The sequence below is a fragment of the Cydia splendana genome, chromosome 24 (assembly GCF_910591565.1).
Source record: "Cydia splendana chromosome 24, ilCydSple1.2, whole genome shotgun sequence".
NCBI lineage: Eukaryota > Metazoa > Arthropoda > Insecta > Lepidoptera > Tortricidae > Cydia > Cydia splendana.
The window spans coordinates 9491886-9512971 of NC_085983.1; the positions used below are offsets into that span (position 1 = coordinate 9491886).

General features: G+C 40.6%; 1 protein-coding gene across 2 annotated transcripts; it reads left to right on the forward strand.

Annotated features, from left to right (window-relative positions):
* Positions 1 to 23: 23 nt before the first annotated feature.
* On the forward strand, positions 24 to 20146 carry LOC134802370 (zinc finger protein 888-like). 2 transcript variants are annotated; one of them, XM_063775003.1, is made up of 14 exons: positions 24 to 355; positions 620 to 760; positions 1544 to 1760; positions 2601 to 2724; positions 3383 to 3517; positions 4707 to 4824; positions 6426 to 6635; positions 7671 to 7786; positions 8916 to 9026; positions 10347 to 10476; positions 12487 to 12560; positions 13304 to 13415; positions 15584 to 15691; positions 19594 to 20146. In XM_063775003.1, the coding sequence occupies exons 1-14, from the start codon at positions 206 to 208 to the stop codon at positions 19765 to 19767; spliced, it is 1920 nt and encodes a 639-aa protein (XP_063631073.1). In that variant the 5' UTR covers positions 24 to 205; the 3' UTR covers positions 19768 to 20146. The 2 variants fall into 2 exon arrangements, 1 of the variants encoding a protein (XP_063631073.1); XR_010145837.1 differs by lacking the exons at positions 15584 to 15691; positions 19594 to 20146 and having other exon boundaries at positions 28 to 355; positions 10196 to 10476; positions 13304 to 13340.
* Positions 20147 to 21086: the final 940 nt, after the last annotated feature.

The following is a 21086-nucleotide window of genomic DNA, read 5'->3' on the forward strand; positions in this document are numbered from 1 at the left end:
GGAATCCTAGTTATTATAAAAATGCAGCTTAAAAAATGTTATTGATATGGCAACATTGTGTAAAGCAGCCATTTTGTGGTGTCCCAGTATAGTTGCGTGGTCTTCTTAATTTTCGTCTATTTTACATGGAAGTATTACTTTTTGTTATGATTTGAAATCTAATCTTGTATATTTAATTTGAAAAGTTTGTTTACAAACTATAACTATGTCCGTGATGGAACAAGAGGTTGAAAGCGGGTACAGAGTCGTTTGTTGTACCTGTTTGAGCACAGATCGGAATTTAATATCCATAAATGGGCTAGCTCCAGTGTATCAAATATTTCGTCTGCTTATGTACGATTTTGCGGGAGACAGGGTGAGTTTTCAAAAGTTTTAACTTAGTTAAACTCTTTTTTATTGAATTACGTAAAGTAGCATACCTATACGTACAGTACGTACTCTATGTTCATTTATTTGTACATTTAGAACGTAAAGAGAAAGAAGGCCAGTTAGCATATAAATATTTCAAATTCACGCCCAAAAGTTTTAATGTGCTGATACCAATAATGGAACCATTTTATAAATAACTAATATCTTTATCATACACAGACAAGCGTTAATAAACTGTTTAATGTTACAGTTTGATAACAGCCTGTCCGGAATGGAGCAGATAATCTGCTGGGAGTGCCTGGCAATGATGAAGAAGTTCATGAAATTCAAGCGGCAGGTGCACAGCGCACAGGAGCATATCCGGGTCCTTGCGTTGAGCGGCTCGCAAGAGGTATACAGAATAAAATAAATCCCTCCAGAAACATTTTTTTGTAAAATTGTTGGGAAGAGGAGACCATTATGTGGCTTGCACTGTCAAAAAGTTATCTGGGGCCCATGACAATACACCAATAATATTAGACCAATATTGTTCAAGAAATGGACCCCAGATCTCATGTAGAGCCAAGCTTCTCTACAGCAACTCTACAAGCCCTAACCAAGCTAGGCTTTGAATATAGGTCCAGAGTTGCAGACGACAAAGTACAGTGGAGAAGATTGGAGGAGGCCTATGCCAACCAATTATTAAAATGGGTACAACAGTAATTAAATTGATATTATCATTTTTGTAAACTACAAAATTTATCACAGTACAAGGTGTGCCTTTTGGCATAGGTCTCCTCCAACCTTCTGCAACTGTGCTCTGTCCTCTGCAACACTACCAGTAAGGCCCCAAGTTTAAGCGGATTTCATCTACCCATCTTGTTTTTGGATGTCTTTTTCTACTTCCATCTCTTGGGTACCATAGGGTAACTTGTTTGCTTTGAATATACTTAAACCTGGTACCCAAGATATTGCACACGGAGCCAGAGGAGGCCTCGAACCAGATGGGAGGATGAACTCAAACTCACAGTGGGACCGAACTGGAGAAGAGTGGCCCACGACAGACCCTAAAGGAAAGAGCTAGAGGAGGCCTTTGCCAAGCGGCACACTGAGCTTAGAGACATACTTTAACTCAGAATAAAAGGGCTTAATAGAGAGATAGAATAGATACTTCGACCTTTATTGTATTTTGCAGACCATGGACCACACCTACATGTCCCAATCCCTCTCAAGCCTGGAGGTCACCACCAAGATGGAGTACGACAGTATATTCTTCGACTACACAACTCGGGATGAGTGGCCGCAGTATATAGCCATCAGCTCAGCGCAGAATGTGAAGCATGAGCAATATGATGTCGCGCAGGCAGTTAGGGAGAATATCAATTTGGAGATGGACGGACATATGCTGGAAGGTAATATTAGGGGTAGGAAACTAGAACGGGCTTTTTCGGCTCAGCATTGCTCCAAGCAATTTTTTTTCTGCCTTCCTGCAATTTTACACAGGGTGAATTTGCCAATGTCCGAGCATGCCGGAAGGTAATATTAGGGGTAGGAAACTAGAATGGGCTTTTTCGGCTCAGCATTGCTCCAAGCAATTTTTTTTCTGCCTTCCTGCAATTTTACACAGGGTGAATTTGCCAATGTCCGAGCATGCTGGAAGGTAATATTAGGGGTAGGAAACTAGAATGGGCTTTTTCGGCTCGGCATTGCTCCAAGCAATTTTTTTTCTGCCTTCCTGCAATTTTACACAGGGTGAATTTGCCAATGTCCGAGCATGCTGGAAGGTAATATTAGGGGTAGGAAACTAGAATGGGCTTTTTCGGCTCAGCATTGCTCCAAGCAATTTTTTTTTTCTTCCTTCCTGCAATTTTACACGGAGAATTTGCCAATGTCCAAGCATGCTGTAAGGTAATATCAGGGGTAGGAAACTAGAACGGGCTTTTTCGGCTCTGTTCGGCTCAGCATTGCTCCAAGCTATTTTTTTTTTCTGGATTACTCCCTGCAATTTTGCACAGGGTGAATTTGTCAATGTCCGAGCAATTATTAGGGTTGGCACAACTTGACGTCCCACACAGTCACAGATTCTTATCTGAATAATTACTTGATTTTTGACAACCCTAAATAGCCGAAAGGGATAGTGCCAAAGGGACAGCACGATTCGTCCCTGAACCGCTGTCAAACTTCGGTTTTGTAGGAAGTTTCCTTTCTGTACGGTACTATTATATATTCTGTGCCATTACTCTCTTTTTCAGTGCCAGAGATAGTACTAGAGAACCCGGTGACGGGCGTCATGTCGCACATAGTGGTCGGCACCGACGACATGACGCGGATTGAGACCTACCGCATGAAAGGAGAGCTCGAGGAACTTAACATAGAGTAAGTTAAAGGCTCTGTTTCATTGTTAAATTGTACAACGGGAGTTAATCGCGTATTTAAGTTTTAAGATTTTAGATTTACCTCTGACGTCTCGAGGACGGTGTTGTCGACAATGCTTAGGTATTTAAATAAAAGTAAACAAAATCTACCCTCAAATGGTTAAAGGTTAAAGTCAGGTCGTTCAGTGACAGATCCAGGCGGTTTTGTATTTGGTTGGTTAACCAATAAATGTTATAACTACCCGAAAATTTACGAATTATTTGTTTACTTTAATTTAAATACCTAAAGATACCTAGAATATATAGCTAGGCTATTCGAAATAGATGATAGGTAACATGGGCGCGTAGCCACGTACCAATCGTTTATACTCCGTAGCGTATCGTAATCATCTCTATCACTCTACCCCCCTAATGCGACAGTGACAGTTGCATTTCGTTCGCTATATATACGGAGCGTTAACGATTGCACGTTGGCTAGTGGCTACACACCATGGTGAGGTGTATTGCCTCACAGCGCCCCTCTATACTGTCTACGGCGCCCCAGGGCGCCGCGGTGCATAGTTTGGGAACCCCTGGCCTAAGTACTCCCCATTAGCGAGGCAAATATTTTATTTATTTATTTTTCATACTAGACATAATTATTTGTGTTTATTCCACAGAACAATGCCGTCGGCGCCGAAAATCGAGGCAGTAATAATATCAAAACCAGTCAAGGCGAAAGAGGAGAAAACTGCAGCGCAGAAGATGAAATACTTCACGGAGTTTATGAGTGAAGCTGAAATGCTTGCTTCAAGGTAATATATAAAATGTAGGCAGTGATTTAATTCTCTTTGGTAATATACATAGTATATTTATATTACAAGTATATTACAAATATCTATGTTATAATAATAAAAGCAAAGTAATAAAGTGTGTTAATAAGCCTAAATTTAAAACTTATGTTAAAATAACACTACCATAATATATTGTAGTAATTTAATTACATTTTTTTTTTCTGTAAATCAAAATCTTTTATTTACATACAATATATACAGAGGTATTACTAAACGAAATTAATAACTAGCTTAAATCTAAAATAAATAAAATAAAATTGTAGCCGAGATAAATTGAGAGCAACTTACATAAATCCAGCAGCACCTTCACGTACCACGTGGTGGTCTATGTATGATGATTGGGAAATCCTCTACTTTATCGACAGCTGCATATATCCATAAGGGGCACTGGGTCACTAATTAGTCTCTGGTTGATTTTCACTTGGATCGCAGCGACGGGAACCGATATATGAATTATTTTAATCGGAGCGCGGATCGAACGCGGCCATTTAGTTTTAACGGCGGGCGAAGAGTTTTTTTATCCTCGCTAGGTGGCGCGGTTGTGTGGCGCCGGAAGGGCTTTTGAGATAAATGCAGTTGCCAGTTCAAATATCTAGCTACTACACGAAAATATATTCTTTCCTAATTGTGTTGCTTTGTATGTAAGAAAAATACCTATTTACATATGCATAGAAAGTAATTAATATTAATCTGTTCCTCTACGGAACAAAAATAAAAAAATAAATAAATCTTAAATCTTATATCTATTACATTTACAAGTTATTAATGAATAACTAGAGACTGATGACCCCACAGTCAAACTCATTGTTGAGTTTTGCGGGGCTATGACTACTTTTAAGAATACTTCTGTATTTTATTAAATATAGTTGGTCAAGCAAATCTTGCCAGTAGGAAAAGGCGCGAAATTCAAATTTTCTGTGGGACGATAACCCTTCGCGCCTGCATTTTTTAAATTTGCCGCCTTTTTCTACTGACAAGATTTGCTTGACCAACTATAAATAAATAATAATAAATAGTTATTTACGATACAAGTGCGAAATAGGAAATTACAGTACAGGAACAGTGTACCCGACAGCCGGGTTCTTGGCCCTGAATGTGTTAAAACAAAGTAAAACGTTGTATGATACAATAATGTACTATTATTTTGCAGAGAGGAAGCGAAAGAGAAAGTACAATACGCTAGCTCGGTGTACAAATGTGAACTGTGCATAATAGGGTTCTATACGCAGCAGCAAGTTGAGGACCACTTCGTGTCCGACCACAGGGCTGTGAGTATTGCTTTTTTAGTACGGTCATAGAGAAATGTAGAGTCGGACCAAGAAAAGTCTGCAGCGGATTTGATAGCCCACGCAATGTAAGTGTTAATTATACGTCATGTTTTCATAGAAGTTTGACGTTTAAAATAACAAGTGCACTGCGTGGGCCATCAAATCCGCTGCAGACTTTTCTTGGTCTGACTCTAGTAAGAATAAGAGTGCTCACTCCATACACCAGTTTTGATTATTTTCGCAGTCGACATCTAGCATCGAGTAGTGGAATTATCAGTACCGCTGCCACAGAATAAGTAATAGTACTACCGTACAGAAAGGACACTTCCTACAAAACCGAAGTTTGACAGCGATTCAGGGTCGAATCATGATATCCCTTTCTAACTTATGGCACTATCCCTTTCGACTATTTAGGGTTGTTGTTTCAAGTAAGTATCTTATCTGTGGTCGTGCACGCAAAGGGACGTCAAGTTGTGTCAACCCTAATAATTACTCGGAGCAATGCTGAGCCGAACGCAGCCGAGTTTGCCCGAAGTCAGGTCTATGCTATGGTTAACTTTCATTTTTTTAGGGTTCCGTACCCAAAGGGTAAAAACGTGACCCTATTACTAAGACTCCACTGTCCGTCTGTCTGTCTGTCATCAGCCTGTATCTCGTGATCTGTGATAGCTAGACAGTTAAAATTTTCACAGATGATGTATTTCTGTTGCCGCTATAACAACACATACTAAAAACAAAAAAAAAAATTTAAGTGGGGCTCCCATACAACAAACGTGATTTATTTTGCCGTTTTTGCGTAATGGTACGGAACCCTTCGTGCGTGAGTCCGACTCGCACTTGGCCGGTTTTTACACTGTGCTATGGCTAACTTTCATGTTTTTTGACGTGATAACGTCTTATAAATCGATAAACACCGGTAGCATGCACGAAAAAGTGTCACGTTGTGGACTGATCTCCATGGTAACATTGTGGACGGATCTCCATGGTAACGTTACGTAATGTCAAAGACATATGTAACTTCGTATAAGACGAATAAAGTCTAAGGAAAAAACGTGCCTCGGAATTCAAGTAAAAGTCATTCTCGAATAGATGCCGCACACACCTTTAGCCTATCCTCGGCTAGATGGCGTGACGACACCGTTTCATATTTAACAATTTTAACACATAGATATCAGTGAATGAACATGGATCAAAATGATATAAAAATAATTAAAATCATTTATCCATATATATACATTTTTTGATAACTTTATACGTTTTCATTTTGAGTTTTAGTCGTGTGTCGATAGATGGCAGTAAATTTACAGTGACTACAAAATTTACAATGACAGGACCCCTCTATACTATCTATTCTTTTTGGTAATGTAATGTTAATGTTTTCTTATGACGTTATCACGAAAAATTATCGTCATTATTTGCATGTAAAACATACGCAAGTAAGCATAACGGGTTAACACTGATTGACTGGCACGTTATCTTTTCGCGGATTAGCAAAGTAATATTTTGGTTTTGATTAATACGGATTTCCGCAAAGTAACGCCTGATTTTATTCACTAAATTATCGTCCGTAAACCGACTTTACAGACAACCATTTTTTTTAGAAACCCGGCTTTTCCCCCTGCAAAGTCTGCTATAAATACGTGGAAGACTCCAAACTCCAATCCCACGTAGAGACACATTACTTACGTCACATCTGCAAGCTGTGCGGACACTCGACGCGGCTGGTGGCCGCCATGCAGGCACATCAGGACACGCACATAGCCAAGCCGTCGGCGCAGCAAGTCGTCATCGGAGGCACCGAGCAGAGGAAGGTAAAAAGTTACATCTAATATGTCCTTCCTTCTTCCTCGCGCTATCCCGGCATTTTGCCACGGCTCGTGGGAGCCTGGGGTCCGCTTGACAACTAATCCCATGATTTGACGTAGGCACTAGTTTTTACGAAAGCGACTGCCATCTGACCTTCCAGCCCAGAGGGGAAACTAGGCCTCATTAGGATCAGTCCGGTTTCCTCACGATGTTTTCCTTCACCGAAAAGCGACTGGTAAATATCAAATGATATTTCGTACATAACTTCCGAAAAACAAATAAATATCAGGGGACATCTTACACAGATCAACCTAGCCCCAAACTAAGCAAAGCTTGTACTATGGGTGCTAGGCGAGGCAATGGCATACTTATATAGATAAATACATACTTATATGGGGCATTATCTATGAAAAGGGACCTTATTGTCGATGGCGCTTACACCGCACAGCATCGCGCGGCATTGTATTTATAATGGAGCATCGTTAATAATGGCGTAAGCGCCATCGACAATAAGGTCCCTTTTCATAGATAACGTCACATATACATAGGAAACACCCATGACTCAGGTACAAATATTTGTGTTCATCACACAAATAAATGTCCTTACCGGGATTCGAACCCGGGACCATCGGCGTCACAGGCACGGTACCCACTAAGCCAGACCGGTCGTCTTAAACCTCCTAAGGCCCAAGGTCCTACATATAGTACCTCTTTAGTGCGATGAAATATAAATCCTATTCAATTGGCACAGAGTCGCTTTTGCTTTTTTTCGTTCAATTTTCCAACAACGAAAAGTCAACTCTATTTCCGAACCCCTGGACTGCGGCTTCACAGGCAGGGTCACTACCCACTAAGGGCCACTTGCACCATTCACTAACCCGGGGTTAACCGGTTAAACCTACCACCACCGGTTAAGAGTTACCATGGTTACCAGTACAATTTGACACTGGGTTAACGGTTTAACCGGTTAACCCCGGGTTAGTGGGATTGCGCAAGTGGCGCTAAGCCAGATCGGTCGTCATATAATTTGTATATTTCAGAATCGTAAGAAAAAGGAGCCACCGTCGAACCCGCCCAAGCCAGGAGACCTGCGAAAATTGCTATCCAAGACCACTATAGAGGGCTACCAGTGTCTCGAGTGTGACATGTTCTTCAAGTAAGCATTCTATAACACCTATAGTATGAATTAACTCAGGTGATTTTTTCGGGCTCGGACCCTAGTCTGTTAAACAAAAGATATTGTTTCCTTTATGCAGTGGTTACACTACTTACTGCTAATAGTCCCGACATAAGTAACGGGAACAAGCCCGTTTAAAAAGCAAACTTACCATTCTATTTATATGGTTCAAATTCATAAAACAGCCCATAACGGAGATAACACGTTTTGTTATCTCCAAAAACAAGACCACCCTGATTGTTCTCTGAACGAGCTGTCCCATGAATTTGAACCTTAATACTATCACGATAGTTGCTTTTTAAACGAAATGGTTGCTTTGGCACGTGCTGTAGAGCGCTCTTAAAAGAAACAAAGGCTTTTGTTTAACGGATTAGCACCCGAACCCGAAAAATTCCTCTGAGATAATTTATACTATACCTACCTCCCCCTACCCCCCCTGGTCTAAAAGGAGCCCCCATCCAGGCCAGGCGTCCTGCGCAAACTGTTGTCTAAGACTACCATAGAGGGATACCAGTGTCTCGAGTGTGACATGTTCTTCAAGTAAGCATTCTTAACACCTATCTACCGTACCTCCCCCCCTGGTCTAAATAGAGCCCCCTCCAAGCGAGGCGTCCTGCGCAAACTGTTGTCTAAGACTACCATAGAGGGACACCAGTGTCTCGAGTGTGACATGTTCTTCAAGTAAGCATTCTTAACACCTATCTACCGTACCTCCCCCCCTGGTCTAAAAGGAGCCCCCATCCAGGCCAGGCGTCCTGCGCAAACTGTTGTCTAAGACTACCTTGGAGGGCTACCAATGTCTCGAGTGTGACATGTTCTTTAAGTAAGCATTCTATAACATATACCTTCCAACTTACTACTAAAAGTTGAACTGGAAATTCAACTTTTCATACAAAATTGTAAATTATATGCGTGTCACAATTCATACTAAAATGCGACGATCCATTATCATCATTGGCCGTATTATTCAAGAACTGTAATTTTGTAAAAAAACTGTATATTAATGTCACAAATATTCTTAAATTTCAGATATGGAAAAGACAAATGTGAACACTAAAAATACTAAAATGCATTACAATATTTATGTTCCTAATATTGTTTTTTTAAGGAATTCCCGCGCTCGCAAGAACCACGTGGCCCGTTTTCACAGAGAAGGGTTACAGTGTGACCACTGCAAGAAACGCTTCGTCAACCGGACCACGCTGGCAACACATTTAAGGTATTATTTTTTACATACTATAGTGCGTTTTTTTTAGCATTAGAAAAAGACTACGCGATCTTGACGAGTCCTTTAATAGAAAAACGCTTTTTAAAAATCAGTAACTATTACTTATGAAAGCAAAATAATGTAAATTATCTTCTATGATTCATAATTGTTACATATTTGCCGTGACTTATTTTTCAAAAGTCTTTTTCAATAAAAAGACACGTCAAGATTGTTTACCTTTATTCTAATGCTAAAAAAAACGAACTATAGCGGCTCTGTGAGCTGTAGACCTCACGATAAGCTTCATCATCATCTCAGCCGAAAGACGTCCACTGCTGGACAAAGGCCTCCCCCAAGGATCTCCACAGCGAACGGTTCGCTGCCCTCAACCAAAGGTTTCCCGCGACTTTAACCAGATCGTCGGTCCATCTAGTCTGGGGCCCTCCCACGCTGCGTCTTCCAGTACGTGGTCGCCACTCGAGAACCTATCTGCCCCATCGGCCCTCGGTTCTGCGAGCAATGTGGCCCGCCCACTGCCACTTAAGTCTGGCAATTCTCAGAGCTATACAACTTTGGTTCTCCTGCGGATCTCCTCATTTCTGATTCGATCACGCAGGGAAACCCCGAGCTCGCTCCATTGCTCTTTGAGTGACCTTGAGCCTTATGAGGCCCATTATGAGCGACCAGAAAAAAAAATATTTAATTCGTTGAGAGAGATTATAATTATTATCTGATCAAATCAGGTGGTGTGGACGCAAACGCCAATTTGGCTCGCCGATTCAACTTTATTCGATTGTAAGATTATTTTGTGTAAGAATGTCCTTATAATATTTATTTATGATAACCGATAAAATGGAGGTGCGGACGTAAGAATACCAATTTGTGACACTAGTGCGCGTTTGAGTGCACTATTTTTAATTAAGAGCGCTTTAATGTCACCACACATCTAAAATTGGTGATTAAATTGTGTAGTGTGTACTTGTGGACGGTAGATGAGATTGACGCCAATTCCTTTTCTGATCAAATGGGTCGATTTGATCACCCCGTCTGGACTGGCCTTAATTTTGTAGGATGTAGAGCGTCATCTAGTTCAGCTCTTAAAACACGACTAATAATTATTTTACCTCTCTTCATTTTATGACACCACAAAAATCAGTTACAACTTTTTATGTCCCACACAGACTGCACGAAGGCCCGCTGCCCAAGGAGGAATGCCCGATCTGCCACAAGATGGTGCGAGTGATACAACTCAAGTACCACATACAGAGGCACGAGAACAAGAGCAGATACGAGTGTGTCGACTGTAACAAGGTAAGTTTATGTCCCACACAGGCTGCACGACGGCCCGCTGCCCAAGGAGGAATGCCCGATCTGCCACAAGATGGTGCGAGTGATACAACTCAAGTACCACATACAGAGGCACGAGAACAAGAGCAGATACGAGTGTGTCGACTGTAACAAGGTAAGTTTATGTCCCACACAGGCTGCACGACGGCCCGCTGCCCAAGGAGGAATGCCCGATCTGCCACAAGATGGTGCGAGTGATACAACTCAAGTACCACATACAGAGGCACGAAAACACGAGCAGATACGAGTGTGTCGACTGTAACAAGGTAAGTTTATGTCCCACACAGACTGCACGACGGCCCGCTGCCCAAGGAGGAATGCCCGATCTGCCACAAGATGGTGCGAGTGATACAACTCAAGTACCACATACAGAGGCACGAGAACAAGAGCAGATACGAGTGTGTCGACTGTAAAAAGGTAAGTTTATGTCCCACACAGACTGCACGACGGCCCGCTGCCCAAGGAGGAATGCCCGATCTGCCACAAGATGGTGCGAGTGGTACAACTCAAGTACCACATACAGAGGCACGAGAACAAGAGCAGATACGAGTGTGTCGACTGTAAAAAGGTAAGTTTATGTCCCACACAGACTGCACGACGGCCCGCTGCCCAAGGAGGAATGCCCGATCTGCCACAAGATGGTGCGAGTGATACAACTCAAGTACCACATACAGAGGCACGAGAACAAGAGCAGATACGAGTGTGTCGACTGTAAAAAGGTAAGTTTATGTCCCACACAGACTGCACGACGGCCCGCTGCCCAAGGAGGAATGCCCGATCTGCCACAAGATGGTGCGAGTGATACAACTCAATTACCACATACAGAGGCACGAGAACAAGAGCAGATACGAGTGTGTCGACTGTAAAAAGGTAATTGGCCGAGCGAGAGCAAGGGTCTCCGTTTCAGCTTGCTTGCAGTATGTTAGTGTGTCAAATTTTGATTCCAAGATTCCGATTGAGCTGAAATTTTGCGTAGATATGTAAATCCGATGACAATGCAATATTATGATGACATGGGGCTAATCTGATGATGGAGACAGGAGGTGGCCCATAGGAACTATGTGATAAAACAACGCAACCTAAATGTGTTTGGGGTTTTTAGAATTGTCTCGATGAGTATTAGTTGCCTGTGGAGAGAAAACTACAGTCAGCGATAAAAGCTTGTAACAAAAATTAAGTTTTTGTCAAAAACTTATATTCAATAAAGTTTATTTATCTAATAAATAAATAGTACGTCGGTTCCTCACTCTGCGGCCCTGACCACCGGCAGCTTGGGCCAAGCCCCGCTGCCGGCGGCAATCTAGGTTAGGTTTTTTATAATGTGTTTATATGTATTTTATATTGTTTTGTAAATGTTTTTTATATTTTACTTTTATATTCATATTATAAATTACCTAACTTAAGAGGAGAAATAAATAAGGAATAATAAAGGACAATTTTACACAGATCAATCTAGTCCCACGGTAAGCTCAATAAGACTTGTGTTGTGGGTACTAGACGACGATACGTATAATATGTAATTATATATAAATACTAATATACGTAGAAAACATCCATAACTCAGGAACAAATATTTGTGATGAACACACAAATAAATGCCCTTACCAGGATCCTAGAGAAATATAGTAAGACAAGAGTGTTCACTCCATACATCAGTTTTGGTACCGACCGGAAAATCTTGTTGTTGAGCATTAGACTTTCCGGTCGGTGCTACATCGATTGTCATTTGACAGTACTTTTTTTTTTTTTTTTTTTTTTTTTTTATGTTATAGTCAGCAAACGAGCAGACGAGCCGCCTGATGGGAAGCGGTCATCGTCGCCCATGGACATAAGCAACACCACAGGAGCCACTTAAGCGTTGCCGACCCTTGAGAACCCTAAATACCCGCTTCTTGAAGAATCCCATGTACTACTACTGCTACTTAAAGTACTGATAATTCCGCTACTCGATGCTAGATGTCGACTATGAAAATACTAATTTTTTTGGTACCAATACTGATACATGGAGTGAGCACTCTATACTATATTTCTCTATGCCAGGATTCGAGCCCGGGACCTCCTGCTTCGTAGGCAGGATCACTACCGACTAGGCCGTCGATTTATCTAATTAATATTATTATTGCAGATATTCTCCCACCTGGCCACATATCAGGCGCACTTGAAATACTCGAGAGCACACGCTTCGGATCAAGTCTTCAAGTGAGTATAGACTTTGCGCCGTTAACACAAGGTATAATTTTGTACGGGCCGTTATGGGCAAAAATACTGATCGAATGCCGCTAGCTTGTCTTATATTCAGACAGTGATAATAATAAATAATTATTATAGGACATTTTTACACAAATTGACTAAGCCCTACGGTAAGCTCAAGAAAGCTTGTGTTGTGGGTACTCAGACAACGATATATATAATATATAAATACTTAAAATACATAGAAAACAAACATGACTCAGGAACAAATATCTGTATCATCATACAAATAAATGCCCTTACCAGGATTCGAACCCGGGAGCATCGGCTTTATAGGCAGGGTCACTACCCACTAGGTCAGACCGGTCGTTGTTGAGCACTTATCGTACAGTCTATTAAGGTGCCGTAGGTTAATAGCGGAGTTTTTGAAAAATCGTACTGCTTTTTTAGATCACAATACGGTTGCCAAAAATGTAATAAGCAATTTGGAGGATTTTTCTAGTGACTTCGTCGATTCGAATCCTGATTTTGTGACTCTTGCTCGATAGAAAAAAATCACCTACATAGGTTTAAAACGTCTAAAAATTTGTAACAATTGTGCATAAAAAGCTAAAAATATGAAAATGGCTTCTAAATTTAAGCAATTTTTTTTTGAGGTAACTCATCGATTATATATTTGTTATAAATTAAATAAATTGAAATTTTAAACATGATATCTTATCCTATATTTATAGTATTTTCATTTTATGCAGATTCCCGTGTCCCATGTGCAATAAGGGCTACCCGACCAAAGAGGCGATGCAGGACCACTTCAACTACCAGCACCTCGGCAAGACTGCGCACAAGTGCCCCGTCTGCGATAAGGTACCTTTACCCTACCATAGACAAAGAATAGTAGTGCAATAAGGGCTACTGATTCGTGTTATTTTGTCGCACTCGGCTTCGCTTCGTCCGTCAAGAATAAAGGCTATCCGACCAAAGAGGCGATGCAGAACCACTTCAACTACCAGCACCTCGGCGAGACTGCGCACAAGTGCCCCGCCTGCGATAAGGTACCTTTACCCTACCATAGACAAAGAATAGTAGTGCAATAAGGGCTACTGATTCGTGTTATTTTGTCGCACTCGGCTTCGCTTCGTCCGTCAAGAATAAAGGCTATCCGACCAAAGAGGCGATGCAGAACCACTTCAACTACCAGCACCTCGGCAAGACTGCGCACAAGTGCCCCGTCTGCGATAAGGTACCTTTACCCTACCATAGACAAAGAATAGTAGTGCAATAAGGGCTACTGATTCGTGTTATTTTGTCGCACTCGGCTTCGCTTCGTCCGTCAAGAATAAAGGCTATCCGACCAAAGAGGCGATGCAGAACCACTTCAACTACCAGCACCTCGGCAAGACTGCGCACAAGTGCCCCGCCTGCGATAAGGTACCTTTACCCTACCATAGACAAAGAATAGTAGTGCAATAAGGGCTACTGATTCGTGTTATTTTGTCGCACTCGGCTTCGCTTCGTCCGTCAAGAATAAAGGCTATCCGACCAAAGAGGCGATGCAGAACCACTTCAACTACCAGCACCTCGGCGAGACTGCGCACAAGTGCCCCGCCTGCGATAAGGTACCTTTACCCTACCATAGACAAAGAATAGTAGTGCAATAAGGGCTACTGATTCGTGTTATTTTGTCGCACTCGGCTTCGCTTCGTCCGTCAAGAATAAAGGCTATCCGACCAAAGAGGCGATGCAGAACCACTTCAACTACCAGCACCTCGGCAAGACTGCGCACAAGTGCCCCGCCTGCGATAAGGTACCTTTACCCTACCATAGACAAAGAATAGTAGTGCAATAAGGGCTACTGATTCGTGTTATTTTGTCGCACTCGGCTTCGCTTCGTCCGTCAAGAATAAAGGCTATCCGACCAAAGAGGCGATGCAGAACCACTTCAACTACCAGCACCTCGGCAAGACTGCGCACAAGTGCCCCGTCTGCGATAAGGTACCTTTACCCTACCATAGACAAAGAATAGTAGTGCAATAAGGGCTACTGATTCGTGTTATTTTGTCGCACTCGGCTTCGCTTCGTCCGTCAAGAATAAAGGCTATCCGACCAAAGAGGCGATGCAGAACCACTTCAACTACCAGCACCTCGGCAAGACTGCGCACAAGTGCCCCGCCTGCGATAAGGTACCTTTACCCTACCAGAGACAAAGAATAGTAGTGCAATAAGGGTTATTGATTCGTCGTCATTTGGCGAACTCGGCTTCGCTTCGTCCGTCAAGAATAAAGGCTACCCGACCAAACAGGCAATGCAAACCATTTCAACTACCAGCACAATGTTCTTCTTTGTTTTTAGGGTTCCGTACCCAAAGGGTAAAAACAGGACCCTATTACTAAGACCCCACTGTCCGTCCGTCTGTCTGTCACCGGGCTGTATCTAATGAACCGTGATAGCTAGACAGTTGAAATTTTCACACATGATGTATTTCGGTTGCAGCTATAACAACAAATACTAAAAACAGAATAAAATAAATATTCAAGTGGGGCTTCCATACAACAAACGTGTTTTTACTAGACATATCGACCGGGATATGAACAGTAATTTGTATTGTTTACCCGTGAACACGATGCATGTAACTGCGTCGAAATATCGGGAGCTCGCAAACAATACAAAAGGTAATCACGGTTCATATCCCGGTCGATATAAGTCTAGTGGAACTAACCGAGAATCATTCAAAACTGTTAACTCTTTTCGTCCTGGTGGTCATCTATACCAACCACCTATTTACATACATCCCCTTCAAAATTGACTGTAAAGTGTTTTCCCTTATTTTAGTCATCATAAGCCATACACTACTGCACGCTTTTATTACTAAAAATTGTATAATTAATAAAAAATTGTGACACAAAGGGTTAAACGTGATTTTTTTGCGTAATGGTACGGAGTACGGAATCCTTCGTGCGCGAGTCCGACTCGCACTTACCCGTTTTTACTCTACCACTTTAAAAATAGCTCACTAAAATATATTTTTTTTGCAGCCAATAGCGTCCCGCGCCAACGTGGAGAAACATATGATGCGGGTGCACGGTGAGAAGAAGGAGAAACCCAGGAACCACGTCTGTCAGATATGCAGGAAGGCTTTCACTGTGAGCATATATTTCTACACACGCATTTCCAACCGTGTACGTCGGATCCCTAACATAAGTATCCACTTTTTTATACAATTACAATTGGTATGAAAACTAGGGTACTTCATGGTATAATAATATACTCCGCCTGGTACTCCATTCCCGTCTTTTCTAGGTCACCTAACTGACACAAGCCTACGTCATCATACGACAGCGCTATATGATAATATGCGATAGCGCTATATATAGCGGCCATGTTGTTGTGACGTAGGCCTGTATCACTCTGGGAATAGAAGACCATGTTTTATTAGACTATGGGGTACTTAAGGGGCTACCCCACGCCAATGACCTTCGATCTGAATCCCTTAGTTTTCTAATGTTTTTTGTAGCTTATTATATTAACAGCAACGGCTTTAAGCAATATAGTATCCCATATTTACTTCAAAGTTCTTCGAGATATTTGGCATCAAATTTGAACAATTTTAGGCTACAAAAACTGGTTTTCTGGCCATAACTTTTGTGTTAATTAGTTTAAAATTAAAACCCTGGACACCTTTTTCGAGACGTCAAAGACGAACCCAAATATGTAGATTTCGTACATGTAAGATCCTTCACTGCAAAAAAACGAAAAAAGTGTTTTTTTTTTTGACAATGTTTAAAAAATTAAAAAAAAGTATTTATCTTTTTCAAAATCCGGTGGACAAAACCGGAGATAAAAGATTGAAAAACAGATAACCGTTTTGTCTTATAATGCAAATTCTATCTGTAGTGCAAAAAAAGGAGATACGATTCAAAACTTGTCTAAAAAACGATGAAAACCTCGGGTAGTCGTACGTAAGTAATATAAGTAAAGAAAGAGTGGTAATTCCATACATCAGTTTTCTTACCAAAACGCGAGTTATTTCGTAGTCGACGTGTAGCGTCAAGTAGCGGAATTTATTAGTACTGCTAGTCGACAATAGATGTCGCGGCGAACAAAAACTCTAATGCTCAACAATTTTCAGGTAATATTATAACTCGAAACTCGATTTTCAACTCCTGCTTCTAATATTAGTTGTAAATTGTTTTAGCAGTACATTTTTCGTCAGTACCGACACTTGACGTTAGATGTCGACTACGAAATAACGCGCGTTTTGATAAGAAAACTGATGTATGGAGTTACCACTCCTTCTTTACTTATATTACTCTATGGTACAATGTAGATAGTGGTTTGTTACCAAATGCCGTTGCGTCCCGACCAACGCAGGGGTCACTCTAATCCCTGCGTATAAGCAAAGACATATGTAACTTCGTATAAGATGAATAAAGTCTAAGGAAAAAACGTGCCTCGGAAATCAAGAAAAAGTCATTCGGAAATCAAGAAAAAGTCATTGGCCTATGCTCGGCTAGATGGCGTGACGACACCGTTTCATATTTAACAATTTTAACACATAGATATCAGTGAATGAACATGGATCAAAATGATATAAAAATAATAAAATCATTTATCCATATATATAAATTATTTCGATAGTTTTATACGTTTTCATTTTGAGTTTTAGTCGTGTGTCGGTAGATGGCAGTAAATTTACTGTGACTACAAAATTTACTATGACAGGACCCTTCTATACTATTTATTCTCTTCGGTCATACCCAGTGATAATAGTCAGAAAAATAGATAATAAAACAGACGCAAAACTCACTCACTGTCTTACAAAACGATGTTTTACAGTAAATTCTCCAACAATTAACCCCTTACTGCATATAATAAAAAATAGCTGTCAATAGGGTTGAATATCATATCCGCCATATATGCATTGTATGCGGTATTTATGTAGTAGTAACACCGATTTAAACTTTCACGATTATTAAACATTATCAAACTGCACTCGGGACTTAATCGCGTTGCTGCTGCTGGAGTCAGGAGCAAACCACTGGATTGAGCTGCATAACCCTAAAATCCTTTCCACGGATCGCCATTTCTACAGTAGAAAAGTGCGGGAAGCCATTGAAATCAAAAAACATTGCAATTTTAATCGGGACGAGGGTTTTAAGATCTCATCCACATGGAATCCAGTCATTAGTAAATGTAAGCGGAAACGAATATCGACAGTCGATAAATCGAATATCGTTAGTGTTGTGTGTCGACAGAGTAACATCCCTAGTGCGCAAAACGTTCAAACTGATAAACAAGACCAAGTGCGGGTAGTTCGAAAAACTCGCGCGGCTAGAAGATGTTGATGTCAACTTGAGCCCATGGTCTAATAAAACGGTATACACCCACTTGCCAGAATTTCATTTGCCATAATTTCATTTGCCATAATAGTCAACAGCCATTATATTGTTTCCCATAATTACATATGCAATACTTATTGTTTACTATATTAGTCACGTGCCAGAAACTTTGTTTCCCATAAAATCAATTTCAATAATATCATTTGTCATCATCATTGTAAGCCATAATTATCACTAGCCATAATAATTTTTTTTTACAGAAACCAAATGCTACTAGAAAAATGGGTTAGGTTAGGTTTGAACTGCGACCCTTACAGAAAAGTAATGCTACTGGAAAAGTGGGTTAGGTTAGGTTTGAACTGCGACCCTTACAGAAAAGAAATGCTATTGGAAAAGTGGGTTAGATTAGGTTTGAACTGCACCCCACACAGAAAATAAATGCTACTAGTAAAGTAGGTTAGGTTAGGTTTGAACTGCGACCCTTACAGAAAAGAAATGCTATCAGAAAAGTGGGTTAGGTTAGGTTTGAATTGCGACCCTTACAGAAACCAAATGCTACTAGAAAAATGGGTTAGGTTAGGTTTGAACTGCGACCCTTACAGAAAAGAAATACTACTGGAAAAGTGGGTTAGTGAGGTTTAAATATTCTATTAAATAATATTATTACAATTAATAATATGGACAACGACACGTATGGCACTCGTACGTTCTGGAATCTAATAATCGGGTAAACAAAGAGTATGTCACATCATTTTTATGGTAAACAAACAATTCGGGCAAATAAAATTCGGGCATATGAGTATTATTTTATATAATTTTCGGACAAACAATAGACAACCTAATAAAACATGGTCTTCCATTCCCAGAGTGACACGGGCCTACGTCACAATAACATTGCCACTTTATTTCAACATAACATGTTACATGGGTACATTATACCTATGGTTAATAAGTTAAAATATTTCTTTATAATTTTATAATTTTCATTTATATGTATTTTAGCTTAAATTTTACAATAACACGTCATTTTTAATTACTCGTTAGCAATATCTTCCGATTCACGAAGGAAATTTCAGACTTTCGGGTAATTCTGTTTATACTACTGGCAACACAGGATAGCGCTGTGCACATTTGACAATTCGGATCTAGATAACTTCATGCCCTGACCGTCATCCTTGTCGAACGCGTGTTAATTGTTATTTCCTTCTCGCTCAGTGTCAGCAGTCGCAGTGTTTTCCAAACTTTTCACGTCGTAAGCTTGGTAATTAATGTGTAACTGTGAATTAGTTTTTTAAACGTTTGTCTTGTATAGATAAATAAAGTTTAATTTAATACATTAGATTTGTTTTATTTTACTATGTTTCTACATGAATAACTTAAAATTAATGCCGTTAAAATAATTTTCACCGTTGGTCAAAATTCTCCCACATTTCAAAGTTTGAGAACCTGTAAACAGCATGATGACGTAGGCGCGTGTCAGTTAGGTCATACGCGAATCTCGGAATGGAGTACCAGGCGGAGTATATTATTATACCATGATGTCAACTTGAGCCAGTCTTCTCCGAGACCACGGGGACAACGCCGTCCTCGAACGTCGGAGGTAAATTTTAAAACTTAAATACGCGATTAAGTTCCGAGTGCAGTTTGATAATGTTATGTAGTAGTAGTTGTCCTGCTTCAAGATAATAATAAATTGTATTTTTCAGGACAAAAAGGCATTAAACCAACACGAGGTGATCCACTCCGGCGCTCGGCCGCTCACCTGCGACTTGTGCCAACAGAGCTTCAAGCAGAAAGCGTCTCTATACACCCACCGCAAGCGAGTTCATAAGGTCTTCCCGGCTAAGAAACAGGTCGAATTCATGGTCAAAGACCAGTAGGACCTTAGGGTCCTGGCCCTGTGGAAATTGACCTCAGGGTCACACTGGTTCGCAAAGTTCAAAAAGCGCTGGTGGCCTAACGGTAAGAGCGGAATTGCAATCCGAAGGTCGCGGGTTCACACCCCGGCTCGTACGAATGAGTTCGGAACTTTTGTATGAAATATCATTTGATATTTACCAGTTGCTTTTCGGTGAAGGAAAACATCGTGAGGAAACCGGACTAATCCTAATAAGGCCTAGTTTACCCTCTGGGTTGGAAGGTAAGATGGCAGTCGCTTTCGTAAAAACTAGTGCCTACGTCAATTCTTGGGATTAGTTGTCAAGCAGACCCGAGGCTTCCATGAGCCGTGGCAAAATGCCGGGACAACGCGAGGATGAATTGACTATTCTACATTTTATTGATACTTGTTATGATGCTCATATTTTAGACTTTAATTTTAATATTTAAGTGACTGTAATCTATGAAATGAAGTTGATAAATAATGAGTATATATTGGATTCTTTATTATAAAGTTCTGTATTTACAAATAAAATAATTTTAGTATATCTTTAGTTTTATTTCTGTCATAAATTATTACAGCTCTCAGCAGTTGCTATGGCCGGGGGGAGGGGCATATATTTAGTTACAAATTTTTAGTATGGGAGAACACCTTCGCGTCTATATTTTTTAAATTTACCGCCTTTTCTACTGACTGAAATGGCTTGCCAAAGTATACAGGGTGGCTAAAAAATAAATGCATTCCCGTTGCCAGGGAGGTTTTGGGATCATACTGAGCAACTTTTACTATTGGACCAACCCCAAAATCGCGAAATAAAATTTACCCTCCAATAGAAAATAGACCAGCCAAAATGTATGAAACAGCCAAATTTTTGTTCGCGTTTGAGGTCGGTCCCATAGTAAAAGTTGCTTAGTATAATCCCAGAACCTCCCTGGCAACGAGAATGCACTTATTTTTTAGCCATCCTGTATAGGCCAAACCCATTTCTAAAAAAAACCTTAAATACTTTGATCTTTCTGAAAAACTAGGCTACGGCATATTCGAATTCCCTCTCTGAGGTCTTAATAACATAATCAATCTTATGCCGCGTCTCATACAAATTCTTCCTCAACTTATACACAATCACATCAGCGGTTTCCTCTTTTATATCCGGAAATTCTGTCATAATCCTATCTCTTATTTCCACGAAAGTCGCGTCGGGGACGCCATCTTGAATTTTTTCGCGCTCTTTTTCAAACGTCACATTCTTCTGTTGATCATCAACGGTTTCTCGAAGATCGTTAGCGAATTTGACTAGAAATTCTTCTAGTGTTTGCTTTA